General features: G+C 36.5%; 1 protein-coding gene across 2 annotated transcripts in view; it reads left to right on the top strand.

Moving 5' to 3' along the window:
- dntt (deoxynucleotidyltransferase, terminal) overlaps positions 1 to 22,764 on the top strand; it is a 108,373-nt gene that overhangs the window by 38,513 nt on the left and 47,096 nt on the right. For both annotated transcript variants that reach the window (XM_060872766.1, XM_060872767.1), the window contains exon 8: positions 15,393 to 15,495. In XM_060872766.1, coding sequence (XP_060728749.1) covers positions 15,393 to 15,495 — 103 coding nt within the window. The remainder of the gene's footprint in view (positions 1 to 15,392; positions 15,496 to 22,764) is intronic.

Genomic DNA, 22,764 nt, shown 5'->3' with positions numbered 1-22,764 from the left:
ATCTGAAGACTGATTTTTCTAAGGTTTTATGGACTGATGAAATGAGAGTGAGTCTTGATGGGCCAGATGGATGGGCTCGTGGCTGGATCGGTAAAGGGCAGAGAGCTCCAGTCCGACTGAGACGCCAGCAAGGTGGAGGTGGAGTACTGGTTTGGGCTGGTATCATCAAAGATGAGCTTGTGGGGCCTTTTCGGGTTGAGGATGGGGTCAAGCTCAACTCCCAGTCTTACTGCCAGTTTCTGGAAGACACCTTCTTCAAGCAGTGGTACAGGAAGAAGTCTGCATCCTTCAAGAAAAACATGATTTTCATGCAGGACAATGCTCCATCACACGCGTCCAAGTACTCCACAGCGTGGCTGGCAAGAAAGGGTCTAAAAGAAGAAAAACTAATGACATGGCCTCCTTGTTCACCTGATCTGAACCCCATAGAGAACCTGTGGTCCATCATCAAATGTGAGATTTACAAGGAGGGAAAACAGTACACCTCTCTGAAGAGTGTCTGGGAGGCTGTGGTTGCTGCTGCACGCAATGTTGACGGTGAACAGATCAAAACACTGACAGAATCCATGGATGGCAGGCTTTTGAGTGTCCTTGCAAAGAAAGGTGGCTATATTGGTCACTGATTTGTTTTTGTTTTGTTTTTGAATGTCAGAAATGTATATTAGTGAATGTTGAGATGTAATATTGGTTTCACTGGTGAAAATAAATAATTGAAATGGGTATATATTTGTTTTTTGTTAAGTTGCCTAATAATTATGCACAGTAATAGTCACCTGCACACACAGATATCCTCCTAAAATAGCTAAAACTACAAACAAACTAAAAACTACTTCCAAAAATATTCAGCTTTGCTATTAATGAGTTTTTTGGGTTCATTGAGAACATGGTTGTTGTTCAATAATAAAATTAATCCTCAAAAATACAACTTCCCTAATAATTCTGCACTCCCTGTAGTATTTTCAATTTAAAATTAATATATTTAAATTCACTTTAAACTTTTAATTGTATGTACTGTATTCATTTATTTATTTTTATCCTTATTTTTTCTTCTTCTTATTTTGATATATTTATTTCTTTTTTTCCTTCTCTCTTCTCTTTCCATGCTTCTGTAAAGCTACATTGAGACAATGGGAATTGTTAAAAGCGCTATACAAATAAATTGAATTTGAATTTGAATTTGGGTTAACAAATGCTGTCTGTGACTCATTCATCATTGTCATATGCAGTATGTGTCTTTTAAAAATGACTTTTTTCAGTAATTGACACTGAAATGAAAATCTCATGAAAATACTGATAAGTCGGATCTTCTATACTGAAAATACTGATAAGTCCACCGTCTCTTAGTGTACAAGGTAAGCATGTATTCAAGCAACGATTGAAAACCTACCAATACTATACCTCACGATCAGAGTTTTTAGAGTTTTCTGATAATACTCTTAGTCCATAACCCAATGAACTAGGATGTATTTAAAGCACATCTGTAAGTTGCTCTGGATAACGGCAAATGCCAAATGCCATAAACGTAAATGTTTGACATTTAAGTCGCTATTAATAGTATCATTTCTAGCAAACATTTAAAATGCTCTTAAAATTCTGAACCCTGCAACAGATTTAGAGTGCAAAATGTCCAAGCTAAAAGCATAAAAAAATATAGATTATCTGATGCTTAAGGGTTTAATGCTTTTTTTATTTAAGGTTTCTTCTGAATTTCTTTATAAGTTCATCTGAATTCACAGTGTGTAAATAAATAAATAAATCAGCTGCTCGCCCTCAGTTTTTTTTTCTGTCGTTTTATTTTATTTAGAGCTTTTATTTTATTTAGATCTCATGTAGAATAATATTGTCCTTTAAGGTATAGTTCTCTTTTTAAACTCTCATTTCACGCATCACAAAGCCCTTATTTTTATTTGAGCTCTCTGGCTTGTTGGTTAATACAAAAATCAGGTTGTTTTTAACCTATTTATAATTTCTCTTTTGAATGTTGCATTTGTTTTGCTGGCTTGACTTCCTACAAACACGAGTGACTATGTGCATGTATCACTTCTGAGCTTCCTCAGTCTGGCACCCTGCTGAATGAGTCGGATGAGTTACTCTTCTAGCTGGTGGGGAGAAATACCACATTTCCTCCATGCAAAATCGTGTTTCGTCATCAGCCGTAAGCTGCATATTTTGTCCAAGAACAAACGGAGCAAGTGTTGAAGTTACAAGTCACAACTATAAAGTGTCTGTCTTCCACTCACAGAGTATTTGTCATGCTTTTGTCATGCTTCACTGCTGCATGTTATTATTTTACTCCAGTATTTTTCTTTATTTTGTTGCATAAGTACCATCTCTATTCGTTTGTTTCTTTGCTCTTCTTCTGGTCTGTGTCTCTTGTGGGGTCTGAGCTGCTTAATGTTCTGGTGGCTTAGCTTTAAAAGAAGTTTAGCTTTAACTGTTGTACTGTGTTGTAAATTATTCAGCAGCAAGCTGGCTTGTAGGACAGAATAACTTGCTCCTCTGTGGGAGAGACGAGCCTTATGTTGTTTATGCAGACACAGGTTCTCAAAGATCCTACGGTTACCTTCCCCTTGGCTCTAGTGTAAATGGTTCAGGGAATAGAGCCACTTGACTGGCTTTATTTTATCTGCTGTCTCAGCCCAGTGACTATCCAAAGACTCCTTGGAGCTTCGTTGACACACCCCGATCATGTCACACTTCAAGATACGTCAGGTTTTAATGCTCCTCATGCCAAGTGGGAGAAGTAACTGAATAGCCTAGGGTATTAGCATAAAAGTGTGCCTTATGAATATGGCAGTGTTCCTAATGCTGTAAATTACTGCATCCTGAGGGACTAGATTGTGGTCTGTTTCTGTTGCCTTTGGCAACGGTTCAGAAGCAGAGGAGTATAAAGTCCAGCATTTAGTATCTGAGTCCTTACTAAATTTCTTATCTAGCATTTGTCAGGCCAGCTGTAACTTGGAAAATTAGCCAGTGATGAATTACCTGGAGTTATTTGGGACAGCTACCACAGGGAATTAACAGGATGCAGGGAGATATTTTATTTACAGTACAGAAAGTAAGTGCTGTAGTTGGGAACAAATTATTTGGTTAAAACACAATTTTAAGTGCACATATGATGAATAAGCCAGTCAGAGGAAACATTGCTAAACAAACCTGATCAAACTTCATATCACACAGCCATGTTTTATTACTGAGCTCTTCCATTCTTCCACGATGACTTTTTGTGCATTCTGGTGGCACTGGGGGTGTGAGGACAGCTATCAATGCTCCTGAAGAGTTTCTGACATTCCATTATCAGAGTGTAAAGGTGAGGTGCAGCATCTCTTGATAGCCCTGAATCATACTTCATGAACTTCATCCTGCAGCTTTGCTTGTCTGTCAATCACTGAAAGTAGCTTGTCTTAAATTGTATGTAGCATATGGAAATACTAAACCTAATGATGTTTAAATTCACATGGAAAATGTTTCTGTAGCAAAAGTGCACAGGTTCAGGAGAATGAGACACTTGAAAAGTCCAGTACTGTAAGTGTCTTCCAAGCTCAACAAGAGGTAGAACATTGATATACAGAATGTTGTTACATTCAGAAAGGTACAGTATAACAAAAAGGATCAGAGCTAGGTTACGCTTTAAGCTTCTGTCTTTAGGACAACTTGATAACACTGTACATTCTTTTGGAACACACAATTACACTGTCCTCTCTTTTGAACAGTGTACACTTTAGGTCAATGTGTTTACACTGTCCTCCCTTTAGGTCCATGTATTTACACTGTCCTCCCTTTAGGTCCATGTATTTACACTGTCCTCCCTTTAGGCCAATGTGTTTACACTGTCCTCTCCTTTGGACCACCCAATTACATTGTCCCTAGCTTTAGGGCCCATGTGATTACATTGTCCTCTGTCAGGATTGTTCCCAGTTGGAACAAATGGGGTTTTTTTGACAGTCCTCACTTTAGGTCCATGAACTTGAACTGTCCTCTCTTTAAGACCACTATGTTACACTGTCCTTTATTCAGGACTACAAAATTACATTGTCCTCTGTTTATGACCGAACAATTACACTGCCCTGTCTTTAAGCCTGCTCAGAGGCATTGTCTTCTCTTTAGGACAAGTTAATTACATTGTCCTTACTTTAAGACCCCTCTGTTAATGGTCGTACCGTCAGTCTAATAAAGCTTTGAATTTAAACTAAAGTTATAGAGCTTTAACATCAACTTTACAACTAGCATGCTAATTAAGTCCACCCAAGGGGCTTTAGGGGCTTTATATCACCTTTCACAGTTTTAGGACCACAGAATTACAATGTTCACATTTAGGACCATATAATTGCAAAATCCACTGTTTCGGACTCCTCAATAATAATGGCTAGTTTTTAAGACCGTGAAATTGAATTAATATTGAAATTGGGCATACTAATTGCTGTTTTAAGAATGTAGTCATTAACATTTTAGTTTTCATTCATTTTAGCCAGCTAGCTTGTTATTAACTCTATTTGCTAAGCTACTCACAGTTGATAGCTGTTGTAGCTGTACTGCATCTTCACTCTAACATATTGCATGAATGTTGAATATTGTGATTCATGTAAGTTCACAGTACCAGTAGCCAATGAGGCCTGTAACTGCAAACATGTAGTTAAAGTAGCTTTTTATGATCTTTACATGCTCTGACAGAGCTAACAAAAACACACATTTGTGGTCTAAGCAACGTTTTTTTTTATTTTGCACTTCTCACAACTGCAGATTATTACATGCTCAGTACCATGAATGCAGCGTCATTTCTTCTGTGTGTGTTAGACACGTCAAGAAAGATGTGCTGTATGTTGCTGAAGGCTTTAATCTGCAATGGTACAGTCTTCTCAAAAAGACAAGCTACTGGGAATTGGAGCTAAAAAAAAATTGTTCACATTGTACCTTGTATAGCTAGTAAATATTTCTACCCTGACCGATTTCAAGATACAGTGTAGTCAATGGCTGTGCTTCTAAACATCCTACTCCAAAGTGTTGACTTGTTTTGCAATAATCTCTGCATTCCTGTAATCTTACAATATGTGTGTGTGTGCATCTGTGTGTGTCAGGAGAGTGTGCCATGCCTCTGTTGACAGTACTGACATTAGACTTATTGAAAGAACATCTGTGTCAGAGCAGCTTGCAGATAAGCATGAAGAGAAATAAAAATAGCTATCAAACTGTCTCCGTTGTCAAAATTGTCTGAAAGGGTCACCAAGAATCTAAAAAAAAAAAAAACTGGACAAAGCTTCTCCTATCCTACCTAACCCTTCCTGCACATGTTTTGGTACAGCCGTATTAGTCATGCAGCACCTGTGTGAAATTGACAGGACGAACAGAGGGTGTTTTTGTAACTCAGCAGAAGTTTTAACTGTACAGTAATTAGTCACGCCTGCAGGCACTTTATTGCCTTGTCTTTGGATGACATTTCTTAATATCGCTTTCTGGATGACTTACTACATGGCTAAGTCTACATCTTCATCTATTACTGCTGTCATAACATGGACAAACGGGCCTTTAATGATCCATGTGCCAGTTGCTTAAAAGTTTGTGTTCGATTGCACGAGATTGTAAGGATACAGAACATTAATCGTAGCTTTTAGTCTTGCCTTTTGACCATCACACCTCTTTAAATGCTTAGCACTTTATATCCCAATAGTCAATATCATCAGACTACAAATGAAACATAATGTCAGTTGGGATATAAAACTTGATGGGATATGCTGTTATACAGAAATAATCAAAACCATTAATTATTGCCTCTCCAAAGTTTTCTAATAACACAGTACCCTAAAGAATATTTCTCTTATATACACAGCCATTTCACAACTAATCTTTTTTTTCTTTATTAAAGTATGACACATCATATATTTTATCAGTGTACAGTTATGTTTAATGTTGTGCATTGCCCACAAAACGATTTGGTTCCTCTTATTACTTATGTTGCCGGAGATAAATTGTTATTCCCTTAACAGCCTCTCTCTCTCTCTCTCTCTCTCTCTCTTTGAAAAAGAAGAAAAAAACAGCTTGTCATATTACCAAGAAAATGCAAAGACTCTCCTGTGTCAGAAAACATACAGCTTCTCCTCAGATTGTTAGAAAACACTGCCACTGGAGACTCTTTCTTAAAAGTCCCTGTGTAATATGTTACTTCAGAAACTATAAAGAATCACAACAATCGCTTTACATGATCCTTTCATCCGTAAATATAATCTGCCTTTAGAGCTGTGCTGTTATAGAAAATTAATCAACATCTTCTGAACAATCAGTATTGAGTTTTCGACAGCACTGAGGCATAATTATGTCTAAATTGCTCCTCCTCATATTCACAGAATTGTGTTATGTGTTCCCTGATCAAAAATTTGTCGCAGATGCCATAGAAAACATCTGGGCTTATTTGGAATAAACACCGGTTCCTTGCGTTCCTGACAGGATTGATGCTGATTTAAAGGCAATGGGTGGTGTAACCAAGTGTAAGAATTTTTGTCTGTGGAGATTTCACTGATTAAATGTACAATTCACAATTATTTCTCCTGCTGTTCTAGATAATGCCAGAAATCTTCTTTGGGACAATCCGCTCAAATAAAGCACAAATAATTTTGTCAATGTACAAACGATTTGTGAGAGAGTGATTTAGGTGTGATATCACACCATTGTCACACCACTGAGATAATCAGTGGAAAATCCACTGCTGTAAGTGACAGAAAAGATGAACTATCTGAAGAATTACAAGGAACAATGGTTTCAATATCCCTAGGCATTGTTTGTGAAATTACACACAGGGTCTTTATTATTTATCTGTACTTTTACTGTGTCATTGCCTTGTAAATATGCATGTATATTTTATATGCAACATACATGAAATGTTGAATTATTTACACTTTCCCTCTCATGCACACCAGATATCTGTCTCCAGACTGACAACAAAGTGAGTCAAGCTTTCTTATGTATTTGCTTTTGAAATATCCTAATCTTCACCATGCTATATTTTGGGCTATTTATTCTAAAGGCTTCATTTGAAATACTTCCATTGCAGTGTCCAGTTTGTGTGGTCGCAGAGGAGGCAGAGCAGGGCGTGAGTGGCAGGGTAGCAGATGATGTCATTTGAGTCTTTCTTCTGATCACAGCTTATATTTGTAGGTGAACACAGCTTCCATTATGAAAACATTTGTGCTTAAAGATGTAAGAATCACAGCAGCATCAATCAATCAAACATGCCAAACAACATGGCAAAAAATATAAATAAAGAATAAAACATTTTAGGTATGAAGAATAACTGCATATGTATTTCAACCAGTGAAGAACATCATTCGCTTCCACAAAACACGTCTAACATGAGTAGCATGGGAAAACTGTGGGACACAGAAGGGGTGAGGTGCCTTGCATTGCATAACAATGAAAAATAAAAAAATATGCTAAGTCACATTGTGTTCTCTATGTGTGTTTGTGAATGCAAATACACAGGTGTTTAATATAATCAAATGAGTCTGACACTAGACCAAAATCACACTCAGCTTTGGACCTCTGTGTTAGTGTGAAAACAACCTAGGATGCCTCCTGGATGCCTCCTTAGGAAGGTGTTTCAAGCATGTCTAATGGGGAGAAGAAGCTAGGGGTAGATGTCTCTTGTCTGGCCTGTGAGTGCCTCAGCATCCCTGTGGAGGAGCTATCGGAGGGCTCGCCTTTTTTGCTTAGACTGATGCCAATTTTGACTGATGCAATTTTTAATGTTTATAGTGTATATGCGTGTGTGTGCCTGTACACACACACACACACACACACACACATATGTGTATATATATATATATATATATATATACACACACACACACACACACACACACACACACACATATATATATATATATATATATATATATATATATATATATATATATATATATATATATATATAATATGTGTATGTATATAAAATAGAACATCCACAAGATTAGAGTTCATATTATCACGTACAATATGACAGCCAACACTCCTTCCCAAACCAGCCCCTCTTTTTTCCATCTTATTGTTAAAAAAAAGTACAGTTTTGCATATTACAGAGAAATCAGAGTGTGTAAAATCTGCTTTCAGAAAACTTATTGACCGCTACAAAGCTCAGACACTAGAGAGTCCTTCCATGAATTTAAAATGAAATTTAGATATCCTTACAGACATGACCCTGTGAATGAGCTGTTACTGTAGGAATAATAATGCATTATAGTCAGTGCACTTATATAAGCTAGCATTTTTGTTATAATCAAACTACATGATGTCCCAAAAGTCTCCATACATAGCCGAAATAACTACTTTTTTATTTTTATTTTTACTTGTACATGATTGGCATTTTCTTGGAGAGACAAAAATTGAGTTGTCTCTGCAAACAGTGTTGTGTGTAATGTGCTTTCTCCTGTTTCCTGTTATTTGCCATGGCAAACTTGTAACACTGTCCCAATCCTGCCGTGAGAATTATTTTAATACATTCTTCTTTTGTCAAATGCATTCTTAAAGGGTATATGGAAAAAAAAAAAAATTTAACAAACATATATCAATCATTAGTCTGAAAAAATGCAAAAATCCATTTTGCAAAAACATTCCACTTTTTGGAGACTTTTGGGACACACTGTATTGCCAGAGCTATTTTGTTATATAAAATGAATCCACACCTTCAGGTCTGAGAATTCAACACTGCTGTGGTGTAAAACCCTTTAAAAAATATGCCATTGTTTCCCCCTTGGTTGCTATTAAGACCAAATGTACTTTGCCGCCATCTTTGTTATTAAGGGCAAAGCGATTTCCTTTCCCCTGGTTGTTGTTAAGAGCAGGCATGGTGAACACTTCAGTGAGATTTGCCAGCACAGCGAAATTCTGAGCAAGATATTCTCAGCACGTTTTTCTCAGGACAGGGATCATGTGTTTGATCCTGCCATTGCATCATGGCACAGTTAATTGGAGATAGAAAAGCGTTTTGATATTCTTGCACTGAGAACGGAGCTTTCAAGAAGCTCTGTCTCAGGGCACACGCCTCATACATTAAACATAGCACTAAAAGGTAAAATGCAGGTAAGAGGAAAGAAAAGTGCAAAGAGTCAGGGACGGAAGACTAGACCGTCCCCTGGGTAGGTTCTTAGACAGACTAAAACTACATACTGAATTCTGTATGAACAGCTGAGACAACAGTCCAAGAACTTTAAGCATGTACATAGTAGGTTCAGAATTGGTTCCAACTTTGCATAGCTTAGCAAAACATTTTTATAGTGATGTCATTTTGTGTTTAAAATTGCTATTAAGATAAGGTATCTGTATCTAACTACCAGTAGTTTAGCAAAAAGTTGCCTATACAATGTGGCTTTATCCTGGTCAGGGATGTGGTGTACCTGGAGCGTATATTGGGAACACTGGGTGCAAGGTGGGGATTTTTCCTGAATTGGATGTCAGTAGGAGGGCAGCGTGTACAGACATACACCCACTCAATCACACATAGGAGCGATTAATCTTAGCTAATCCCCCGACATGCCCATGAATACAGGGCATGTTGGTGGAAACACACACAGCCGCTGGGGAATAGCCAGAGCACAAATGCAATTTTTGGTGTAACAATATAAATGACGTCTACTCTTTAGTGGTCCGAACTGGACACTGTGTACAAAATCAGCCCCTATTCCTACAGTATTGGTGCATTATTGCTGTTTGGGGTCATTTTGTTGCTGGTAGTCCAGGGACCGTTGTGAAGATTGATAACATCATGAGTTTAACTACTGTATATTCTGGAATATTTTAGCCACAAAACACATTTGACTTTTCTGGGAAAATAAGACATGCTGTAGATTGAAACTTTAAAAAGACATTCAAAGCAAGAAGGCAATTTCTAAAGGGAGAAAAAAAAATCAATGTTTGGCAATGGACATCTGAAAATCTGAAAGAGGAATGTTCACATGCACAAATCTATGAATATATAGGAGCTTGAAATATTCTGCATGAAAGCGTAGCTTTAAAAATCTAAAGTATTATTAATAAGGCATAATATAAATGTTCTATAAATGAAATGTACTTACATTTTTATACATACAAAATCTATATATTTTTTTCATTTTAATACGTTTGAACCATTGTATCAGTGTTAATGTAGTTTTTATGTATTCCAAATGAACACACACACACACACACACACACACACACACACACACACACATTCTTTGCACACCAAATTTCAATACCTCACCCAATTGCTGCTCTAACAGAAGTGTAATATGTTTGCATAAACCCTGTGTTTACAACCCTCTTTTGCACAACGTTTACGACTCTACCTTTGCACAATGTTTTGTACAGCGTTTAGTATGCACACTGGTCTGCGCTGTCTTGTGTTTTGTCTTGTAGTGTTTTGTTTTGTCTGTCTGCACTGTCTTTTGTCTATTGTTTGCAATAGGGTTGCAGACATTGCATTTTATGTGGCTAGGACAACTTACTTTCAGTTCTTAGCTCTGTGATGTTCTGTGTAGCTCTGTTTTGTTTTAAGTAGCACCGTGGTCCTGGAGGAACATTGTTTCATATCACTATGTACTGAGTCTGCTACTGTATGTATGGTTGAAATGACAATAAAATATTCTTGACTTTTCTTGTATATTTATGTTTACATTGAAGGTGTCAGTTATCCCTTTCAGTGTTGACTGCATGCCTTTAAATCGCTATTTAAAAGAAGATGATGATATAATATTTGTCACATCACACATGACTCTCCTAACTGTCTTATTACATGTATAAAGAATCTGCAGCAAAAGACTATCACAGCGTTAATACACACAGATGTGATAGCGTGTAGCAACATGAAGCTTGTGATGAACAGACAGAGCAGTAACATTTCCAGACGTTTAAATAGCAGGAAACAGACTGTTCTCACATGTTGGTTAAATATGTCTGCAGCAGTCTGATAATGGCATCGCTTTTCAAGGCCTGTAGTTTGTGTGTGTCTCTGTGTGTGTCTGTAAGTCTGTGTATGTGTTATGCTGCTTTCTCTTGCTTTATTTCCTAGGCTCTGGCAAAATTGTGGCACGTTTGATGCGTCTCTGCTCAAACAGAAGGCATGTCAGCACTAAACACTTCTGATCTACCCAAATAATATGTTATTTTGATATAGACACCTTCAGAAAACCAAGAAATTAAAGAGCCCTACTCAGGGATGAGCAAATATACATACAGCTGTAGTGTAATTCATAATATTAAATATACAATTACTGTAAGAATAACTATATTTTGAGTTACAAAACATTGTAACCACATAATATTGTTATAAAATGATATCCAAGTAATATGTCTAATATTAACAATAATAATAAAATTGGTAATAAATACAACATTTTGTAAATATTGTCAGGGAGACAAATATTTTATAAAGTGCAAAACAAATGACCAAAAGCTGTGAACAAATAAGAACTATATACTGTAGATAGAAGACAAAAACAAAGACTATGAGCAAAGCTGTGGCACACACAACAAACACAACAATAACAACAAAAGCTTTACAATGAAATGTACAAAAACATGACCTAGTAGGGGTGCTAAGTAGGGGTAACAGGTGCTGGGGCTAAAGGCGAGTTTTGTGTTGTTTCCAGCTTTACTATGATAGCCACACCTTGAGGTATTAGCATTCTGGAATATTCCACACTAACACTAGGTCCTTCAGAAACCGCACTGGTTCTATGAATTAAATAGAGCAGAAATGTTCAATTAAATGACTCTTTTATTTCTAAAATATTACTATACCAGAGATGTTCCCCTGCGGTTTTATTTTACTCCAGTTTGTTAGTGAGAGCTTATAAAAACTCCATGATTACAGCAGCTTTGTCTAGCGAAAAACACATTAATAAAATTGTGAAATCTTATAAACCTTTTTTAAACCCTGAGCACCAGTAGGCAGGGTTTGATGATGCATTCAGCCGGTTTACGGTTTACAAACAGAATGTGCTTTGGTGGAAGTGCAAGCTCTTAAAGACACCAGATTAACATCATGGATAATATGACAATGTAGTGTTTTATAGAATTTTGTATACATATTAGAGAAAAGGAATTTATATTCAGTACATTTCTCAGTAAGACTTTCCATTCTTTAGAAGAAAGCTGACAACATTTTGTTTTCTTTTTACATATGTATAATTTCTATTGGTGAACATAACCCAAATGTATAAAATTGATATTGCTTTGTAACTTTCTAGTTACAGTTACTCCAGATTTAGACCAATTTGGACGAAAGCTTAGTACTTTTCCGTAATGGTATTACATATAATCAATATAAGAAAGCTTGCAGGTTTACACCAAAAAAAACAGACATAACCTAATCATAAATACAGCAAAACCAATCTACAAATCGAATATACAGATGTACGTATGTTCAAGTGTGTTCTTATGTGTTATACAACCTCATGCTGAAGTGTAGATAGATCTGTTTCTTTAATATGCTGACTGGGAACTTTCTCATCTCTGTATGGATATCACAATCCCACAAGTTATCCATGCCAGGATGACCCCTTGAACTTTCTCTCTACTTTCACCTTTTCTTTTTCTTTTCATTTTTCCCCATGACTTTTTTACTCTTGCTTGTTAGCCTGTCAGGGGCTAGTGAATTCAAGTGTATCAGCAAGACACGTGAGACACAGCACCCATTTACTCTCATTTTTTCAGCTTATTAACTGTGAAACACATAGCTGTGCTTCTGTTTATCCTACAGATCATTATCAAAGGGCTGATTCCAGCACATTTACTGTGCTGCGAGCTACAAAGATCATTGGATTTGATCAGCTTTCACCACAAACATTCAGCATTAGGAGCTTTATTGTGCAGGTCTCCAGAGTATCCAAATCATTTCATTTATTTTTCTACATTCACAACACAAAGGCAACTTCAGGACCTCTTACTCAGTATAATCATAGTTTGTTGTCACTAATTTGGTCTGAGAAATTGGGCAAGAAAAAAAAATATTTTCTATGTTCTATCTAATCATTTTTTATATATCTTTTCTAAGGGTTTTAAGAAATTAACTTACAAATTTAGATTACAAATTTTCTAGCCGGTTATGGATGCAGTCAATAAAATAAACAAGAAAATAGTCCAGATTTTAAGAAACAATCATAGGCAGGCTTTTAAAACACAGCTCGGGATTTGAAGTATTTACAATTGTAATTAGTAGTCATAATTAGTTAGTGCTCTTGTTGTTTATGGAAATAGTTCTTAAATTAGTGCATGTGAACCAGAGCCAGAGGGTCCACAATTTAAAGAAAAACTGTTACTATGCTTACGTGTTTTTTTTTGTCCAGTAGCATGTTTTTTTTTAAAACCTGTCAGACATTTAGATTTGAAAATGAGATTTGATAATGAGACGATATATCAGACTTTTATTTATTTCCTCATATTTACATAAAGGTGTGTTAAAAGAGTTTTGTGCCTTTTGTTTAAACCCGCTTAATTTTCAAGTTTCAAGGTATTTTTCATTTTTCACGGTAGTTATAGTTAGCCCTGTTGATTGATTATATATTTGAAATATTAGAGTTTTAAAATAAAATAAAATAAAATAAAAAATAAAATTTAGAATTTTTTGAACAGCAAATGATACTAAATTTACCAAATAGTCATAAGACAGGTCAGGCCAAAACACAAAAATTCAGAACCACTTGTAGACATGTCCAAAGGCAAACATAATAAGTCTGAGATCGTGATCATCAGGATGTCCAACACGAAAAATCTAACTTTAATTCTAAACTATTTTAGATTGTAAAGTAGGCAAGACTTCACAAAGATTGATTGGAAACTACTGTTTCTATACTGTCTCTGAATGAGGATGTGATGGATATTAGGTAAGTTAGGAGACCCCTAGAGGTGGAATGAGACAGGCAATGGACAACATTGATGGTGTACTGTGAGATAATCAGGGGAGTTTTGTCACAAAAAAACTTTGCAATGTAAAACAAATTCAAGTTGACTACAATAACACTTTCCCAAGCAACCTAACAAACTAGCTAACATTATAAAATTGCAATGTAAAAGGAAATAACACAGCTTAAAGTGTAGTCTATAAAATAAGAAAACATTAAGCTATTGTTAACAGCTAACTAGCTATAAACCTAATGTCTAACAGTGTTTATTCAAAATAGCATCTAGGTAGCTCTTAACATCTTCATTTCTACAATTCTAAAAAGTTAGGTAACCTGGCAGAAACAAACATAAAAACAGTCCAAGTTAGCTAGTTTATCATTTTTTAGCTCCACATGGATGGAGGATCTGCTGCTCCTGATCTATCATCATCTTCCCAAGACACAACTCTAACCTGGGAACCTTTCAAGTTGCATTCTTTGTTCTTTCAGACCACAAGGGGTGCCTTGCTACTACCAGTACCACATGCTTACATTTTTCCTTGAAGAAATACAAATACAATAAAATTCATACACACTCGGCTCCCCTTTGGCCCTGCAGCTGCCTGTTCTACTTACAGCAAGAAAATGGCTCTGCTGAGACCTGACCAGAAAATTCAGCCAGCATACTGTACTGCAAAATGCACCTTTCACTTGTTCACAGATATGTTGAACTTCTTTAAACTTAAAGCCAGAAAGGTTTAAATAAATGATGGAGTCAATGCCACTCACAAAATCTTTTGGAGAAATTGGGAATAATTTTATGGTGTGATGAAAGACAAGATGTTTTAGCAAACTAGGCCTTTTTATTTACACCGAACTTCTCTGATTTTGACAGTAAAAGAAATAAAAATGCAAGGTTTGAATTCTGAGAACAGTTCATCCATATCCACTTCTGATTCTGCTTTCACACTTGACTTCTTTTCTCACAACAGGAAACTTAGACATTTTTAAAGACACATTTTCAAACAGTTCTCTAGGTTTAAAGACTTTCTTTAAAGGCTGCACATCAAAGGTAGTGCAATTCTGCATGGTGTGGAATGAAATTTTGATTAAGACGTTGCACCTATGGTTAAAGAACCTCAACGAAAGGCACCTTTTAATGTAAACACTTACATCTGTTTTTCTCAGTCGTAAGTAAAGTGGCCCGGTGTAACTGTTCGGCATTAGTATAATCCTAAAACAGTGACAATGGTAAAGAAAATGAAAACCCGGCAGCTGTGATGATATGAAGAGGAGGTGCGGGGCTTAACGATGCATCGCAAATAGCCTCTTTGAAAGGTGTTAGACATAGAGAATATCCACTTAATGTAGTACAGTAGAGTTATTGAAAAAAAAAATAATCCAGTATATTTTTATAAAGCTGATTTGAGTTCCAACTTATGAAACTTAATGAAAGAGTCTGATGAGCTGTGCATGAAGAATAATTGCTGATATGGCAGTTGTGGTTAATATTTTGGTGTGTGTGTGTGTGTGTGTGTGTATACACAGGGGAAAAGAATTTGGACATGATGTAGATTTTCTTCTCAGTGTACCTGGGCCTGGTAAAGAGGATGGACTTCTACCTGCTGTGATTGACCAATTCAGGAGTCAGGTACAGTAAAAGCAGACTGGCTTTGAACCTCTTCATCAGCATCATGAACAGTAACATCTGATCACACTTTTACTGTCTTTCAACTCTTTACCAGAGGCATAAAAATTCATTTGCACCTATTTTGGGGTGTCCATATCCATTTTCATATCATGGTCATGTCACACACCACAGTGAAGGTTTAATGAATGTAGTGTTTAATGAATGTAGACACTCAGGGCTTTAATTATTCGTAGTTTTTTAAAACTATCTCTGTTTTTACCCAGCCTACTAGGGGGCAATATTTTCATAGAAAAAGTTTTTTTTTCACACAAATGTTTCTATCTTTCAAGTAATTGGTGATATCAAACCCATTTTTGCTCTTAGAGATGAAAAAATTTGCTCTAAAATTTGAAGGTGTTATCAAATTCAGGTTTAAATGTTATTTGTCACATACACAATCACACGCTACAACATGTAGTGAAATGCTTTTTATGACTGTTCTTGATATAAAAAATAGTCAATAGCGGAAAATAAATAAATAAATAACTACAAAAACTCACGTCTTACACTGAAAGCCAACAGTGTTCTGACTAATTTTATATCAGACTTGCGGCGAAAAAAATATTCATTTGTTTATACTAATTGAAATTGTCTGATAAGTCGATTTCCATTCTACCCATGGAATGGAAGGCCGGTGTTCTGATGATAAAAAAAGGTTAAATAAGACTTGGTTTTCTCTGAAAAGGACACCCAGATTTTATTCTTGCTTGGCATGTTATGTACGAATTTATACATTATAGGGTTATGTTTGAGTTGAGTTGCGCACTTATAGTGAGGAGTTCATACCGTAGTTACTGTATTCACACCACAAACTAAAGGGAGCCACACTGGTGTGTCTCAGTTAGACGTTATTCTGAACGTTTGTCTTACAGCAAACGTTGTAAACGTGAGCGTCACCATTCCATCACATAATTCTTTATTTTTCTAGGAGGGTATGATATTTAACAAATGTCCCAGCTCTTCTCATCCCTGTCAAAAGCCGACATGTTATTCTTACTCATGTGTTCCAATTTGAAGGATAAGCACGAAAACAGTAACCATACTCTACTCAACTACTTGAAGCCTTCTATGTGTTTTCTTTTTGCTGCATTTTTGTTTTTGACAATTATTTTGGGTGTGAGTAAAAGTATATTACACTGAGAGAACAGCATTCCAAGTGTAAAGTGACTCTTTGTTTAACGAGTAAAGCAACCCATCTGTTTCATTAAAAAAAAAAAAAAAAATCATTTATTTACCCTCTCTTTGTGTGATTGAAAAAAAAATGCTTGAAGCTGGCAAGATTGAATTTGAGCTTTTCCTCTGAATAACAAAAGATCATTTCCCTTATTGCTTATATAAATGGGTGAAGGCTTCAAACAAATTGGTTTCTAAGGAGTAAGATCCAGGGGTTCCACTCCCACTTCAGATTTTGGAAGAGAAAAAAAGAACAAATCAACACTTTAGCCTCCTAAGACGCAGAAAAAATATCTCACTCTCTCCAGTACCATGAGATTTTGCACTTCTGCTCTCAGGAATTTGGCAGAGGTCCTTGAAGCAGAAATTCTCTCTGCAAAAACTGTTCAAATTCGGTGGTAACTTTTCACATTTCTTGGCTTATCTTCCTTAAACAGATTCCATCCACACAAGCAAACCAACCTCCCTTCCATCCATCCGTCTATTCATCTTTTTGTTATGTTTTTAAATAGAAAATGATAAATGTCAGAATTGCAATAAAACATATAAGCACATTTAACAGGCAACAAAACCCCCTACTCACCCTCATCTATCTATCTATCTATCTATCTATCTATCTATCTATCTATCTATCTATCTATCTATCTATCTGTCTGTCTTTGTCTATTTGTCTTTATGTCTATTTCATTATATAACCATTGGCATGCTTTATGCGTGCACTTTGAAGCCATGAAATGCAATGACCATATTTGATAGATTGACGGACAGATAGACAGATGGTTGAAAGGTTGATGGATGCATAATGGACAAATTGATAGAGGGAATTTGCTGCTGAAGCCCAGGGAATAATCAAGGACCATAGCTGAATATATTATTCATTAATGAAGAAAGTTAACTGACTGTTTGGGGAATTTGGTAACAGTAATGCAATGACAGCCGAAACATATCTGTCAAACACTCCTCTAAAACAACTCTAAATTTTTTTAATTCTGAAGAAGGAGAAGAAATGCAGCAGGACAGGGGAAAGCTGGGTAAGATCTCTGCAGGAATTATCACTTCATTCTTTGCTCAGCACATATGATATTTACAATTCTCAAGGTTCACATCCTTATTCTCAACACATATCAAAATCTGTTCCATCAGCAATTTTATTATTAAAACCTGGAGAGCTTTATTAAACACTTTTTTGTGAGCTTGAACGCCAGCAGGGGAAAGAGATCAGAGGAGAGCGATTATTAAAGTGTCAGTGGAGGGTCTTTGTCGTTGGAGTATGCATAGAAACACTCTAAATAACAAATGGAAGGATGGCAAAAAGGGGGCAACATACAGAGAGGGTGTGAAAGAATATGAACGAGGCAGCATCGTCAGAAAACGACAGCGAACAAAGGTGGGAAAGATAGAGCAGCAGCTAGATAGGGAGCAAGACAGGGTGACAGGGAGCGAGAGAATGATGGAGAGAAAGACTTGTCAGCAAGTGGCTTCACTGAGAAGAGAGTAGTAGATGAGGGGATAATGAGAGGGAGGCGTTTGATAAAATGCAGTCACTGGCAGAAGCTGTTCTGGTGACGCTGTTGCCTACTGGCCCCCTCTCTCTGTCATCTCGGAGTTTAAAAATCGCAGAGTTTAAAAATAACCCACCCTCCTCTCCTTCCTTTCTTCCTTCTCTCCTTCCTTCCTTCTCTCTCTCTCTCTCTCTCTCTCTCTCTCTCTATGTTGCTCACTCTCGCCTCCTCTACCTATAGTCCCTGCTGGTAATTAGCCCTGTTAACTTTCCTTGGCAGAAACTATACTTTGCGCTACAGTTGATATTACCTGCAGGGATGTGGGCGCGTTTGGCTGGGAAAACATGAAGTTTGCCTCCGCAGGTCTCCCAGGGGCAGGCGAGTCTGGTATCGAGCTGCTGATTAAGTGGAGGTAGTGGAGGTCGTCGTACGTCGTGTAACCTTGTCATAGCTGATCTGGGCCCCTATGGTGCTCACAGCATCTCTGAGGCTCAGTATCACATGCCTGGCTCTCATTCATTTAGCCTGAGAGGAGGTAAAAATATACCAAAAAAGGAAAAAACTGACCTTGTAAAGATGGGCTTCGTCGTCTTTCATTTTTTTCCCTGGCAGCTGGATATAAAAGCATAAGTGTAGGCCAGTGGAAAGGGCAGCTAGTCACAAACACAGAGACAGATGAGAAGAAGCTCTGGCCTAGAATCAGGATACATGGTGAACCTGCTTTGCCACTTGCTTTTGTGCTGCTTAGAATTATATTGATTCTGGATATTTTGCTTAAAATTACAGCTTTGTAGTGAACTGTAAACTGTAACTATGTTTGGGTCTAGGATAGATTTGTCGTCTGGCTGCAGTGGCTTAGGAATAAGCATGTCTATTGAAAATAAGCATCGTTTTCTAATTAGAAATTTTTTCCCATGACACATTTCAGTCTGTGTGTGTGCTCTTATATTACTGTAATTATTTTTATCGATATTGTTTGTTTTGAAAAAAGTGCCCTGTACGTTATTGTTTAAGCACAAGAGTGGAAGCAGCAATGATTAAAGCTATGGCTTCATCTCGTCATCTTTCATATTTCAGCATTTCTATTGTGAGTCACATGACATGAACAAATCAAGGAATTAACTCAAATTATACCTTCAGAAACAAACAACACATAAAACCTATTCTCATGGATCATTAAATCCATTAAAATGTGAAGGAACTACTGCTAGCACCAGCCTCAGTGTCCTGGATATACTGTACAACAGTGCTGCCTTTAAAAAGCATTTAACGAAGATGAATACATGAGAACGCCTTTAATGACGAATACATAAAGACGAATACATGAACTTTAAACCACTTTGACAATTCTCCTTGAGTAACTAATTAGCGTGTGTTCAAATCGGATCTTTAAATGAATGTACACACATTGAAATGACATAAAAACGCTCCAGACACAATATTATTCACTTTAGTAGTCCAGAGCCTGTTTATTTCTTTTACTGTATTTTAACTATAAAACAAGGATCTGTTTATTTGTTTAGAATAGAAACTTTATTCAGGATTTCGGAAAATGGTTCAACTTTCTACCTTATTATGGCATCCTATATATATATATTTCCATTTCCATTTACAGCATTTAGCAGACGCCCTTATCCAGAGCGACTTACATTATCTCATTTTTATACAACTGAGCAATTGAGGGTTAAGGGCCTTGCTCAGGGGCCCAACAGTGGCAGCTTGGTGGACCTGGGATCGAACTCACAACCTTCCGATTGGTAGCTCAACACCTTAACCACTAGACTACCATATGCCCCCACATATATATATATATATGTTCCTGTTCAGTTTACTTCTTTTCTCAGAAAACCTAACCTGGAACTGAAAGGAATTCATTTGGATTGTTTATTTAGATCTACACAAAATTACTTATAGTTATAATTACTTAGAACTGAAGAATGGGAAAATCAATATCGCTAGCATAATTATTTACAAATAAAAAAATAAAAGTTGTGGTGGCATAACCAGGAAACCTCAATTTTTTTTATTTTAGACGTAAGCAGTTTCCTCGAAAGTCACATAATTAGTTAGATCTGATTAGACCATCTGATGCAATAAAAAATGCCACGTGATATCACTATGTTCTGGAAATATGTGAATCAGGGGTTGCTTTTAATAAAGATGTGAAATATGTGTAAATGTGCTGCAGCACAGCTGTGAGGAGGCCATTCACCAAAATTCACTGATCTGGTAAGGATGTAATTAGTCAGAGAAGCAAACACTGAGATGGATTATATTGTATAGAATTATGACATATAATCGTAAATATTTCTCTTTCATGGAAAAAGGCAATCATTTGCTATATTATAACTGTGGGGTCAAATGAACACGTCCGTTTCCAACCTGTCTTACCCCATTCACATGCTGGGGGAAACGTTTGCAATTACCAGCTCTGTTGGATATGACATAAAATGAATTACCTTCACAAATAGTATGCCCTACAGTCATTCAAGATAAAAGTGTTAGTCTGTACTGTACCTGTTAAATATTCTCTGCATGAGTCTGCTATTTTTGAAAATTTATATATAATAAAATTTACCCCTCACACATTCAGAGTTCTATTTAGACTTTCTAATCCTCTTGTGCTTGGTCATTTCGACCATCAGAATCAATAGTTCCCGGCACATCTTTCAAATCAAATGCCAGAACGGTTTTAACGTGTTGTGCTAACCCAGGCTAATCTCATGATGAAGACAGAGAGGTTTGAAGTCTCCTCCTCTGCCTCACTGCAGTCGAAATATTACATCAGGTTGGCTGCCATTCTCTGGGCCTGATGGACAGAATGCGGCTGCTGCTTGTGGCTCACTTAAAAGAGAGAGTAAAATATGGAATCAAAAGCTGGAAAAACTGACCTTTCTGATAGCATTTGTAAGAGTGGCAACTCTCTAGGGACACTGGCCGAACGGATAGATAGCCGCAGGTGCTACAGTCTGGTCGGGTGAGATTGACAATTTCGGGCCAAGCCACCAGTCCCTGGAAAGCAGTGAAAGGAACCAATCTCTGATGCTCTAGTAAAGTTCATAAAGTTTCATTGTAAATCGTGCAAAGGTGGTGACGACAACAACAGAGATTCAGAATGATGGATGTAAACTTCAGATATAAACTAAGGCATTACAAGGCAAAATCTTTATCGAAATATTACACTAATTGATAATGAGAGAATCCATAAATGAAGGCTCAAAAGAGATCGGCAAGGTCAAAAAGCAACACTAAATTGAAACCAAGAAAGACATTACATCAGTAAGAAACTTGATAATGAACAGAGTGAAGAGAATGAATGAGCTAAATATAAACATCTGGAATAAGGCTACAAAAATGTATAAGCTTTTCAATTTCACATGCCAGACATCTAGTGAAGCTAGAGAGTATCGGACATTTGTAAAGTAAACGTGTCCAGGAGGAAACACAGAAAGAAGCAAATTGACTGAAATTTTAGCCTGTCAAAGGATAAACTGTTATCACTCACAAAGAAAATCTCATGACCAGTAGGTGAGGCTGTTATCCTCAGGTCATAAGACACACTAAGCCTGATGTCAATATGCCAAACTATAATATCATGCTTATTTCGGCTTCTGGTCACCATCATATTGGCACATTATTTAAAATCTTTAACTATTGACCTTTTTAGAGCTTAAAAGTTTTCATGATGGAAATGAAATCAGAGATATACATTATACACATGTGCATATATGTTGTTAATCTTAAGACAAAGACACTGATGCTTGTCACTTGTTATGCCCATTATTGGTATCCCTAAAATATCCCATTAAAGTTGTATTGTGCATATATTTATATATATATATATATATATATATATATATATATATACACACACACACACACAGTTGTATTGTATATACCTTGCACATGAATTGCATATTATGTACACAATTTGTGTAAGCAAATTCACACTAATAGGCAGTATTCACACTAATTCAGGCAGTATTCAGTCAGTAGTCATTCTACTAACCCTATTTATGTTTATGTTAAGTACATATTATGGGGTGACACAAATATCGTACATTCATAAAACCGATTGCGAACAGGAACTTGATTATAACTGTGTGTTTTCTGCTTTCTTTTCTAATTCTTAACTTTCAATTATTTTAATGTTTTAATCTTATTTGCCTGTTTTTAAGATTTCAAATATAGATTTTCCATGGAGTTTTAAATCTACCTCTACATCCAGTAATGTGAACACAAGAGTGCTTGTTTCTCACAAGATAAATAGCAAGTGGTTGAAAAGAGGAAAAATTAGGTCCACACCCAACTACCTTAAAACATGCCAATGGTATACTAACTAAAATTTGTGCCTGAATGAAAATAGAGTTCCAGGAGCTAGAGTTAATGTAATCATTTCCAAGCTTCAAATGAAGCTGGTAATTAAATCTAACACCAGAGACATGTGAGAAAGTGGGATCTGCTGACTTCCCCCTTTGTAAAATGTGAGTACAGCTAATTAGATTGGCTCATCTAATTTTCTGGGTAATTTTACCAAACCTTAAAATCATTGCAG

The sequence above is a fragment of the Tachysurus vachellii genome, chromosome 6 (assembly GCF_030014155.1).
Source record: "Tachysurus vachellii isolate PV-2020 chromosome 6, HZAU_Pvac_v1, whole genome shotgun sequence".
Classification (NCBI taxonomy): domain Eukaryota; kingdom Metazoa; phylum Chordata; class Actinopteri; order Siluriformes; family Bagridae; genus Tachysurus; species Tachysurus vachellii.
This window is presented reverse-complemented; position numbering and strand designations above follow the sequence as displayed.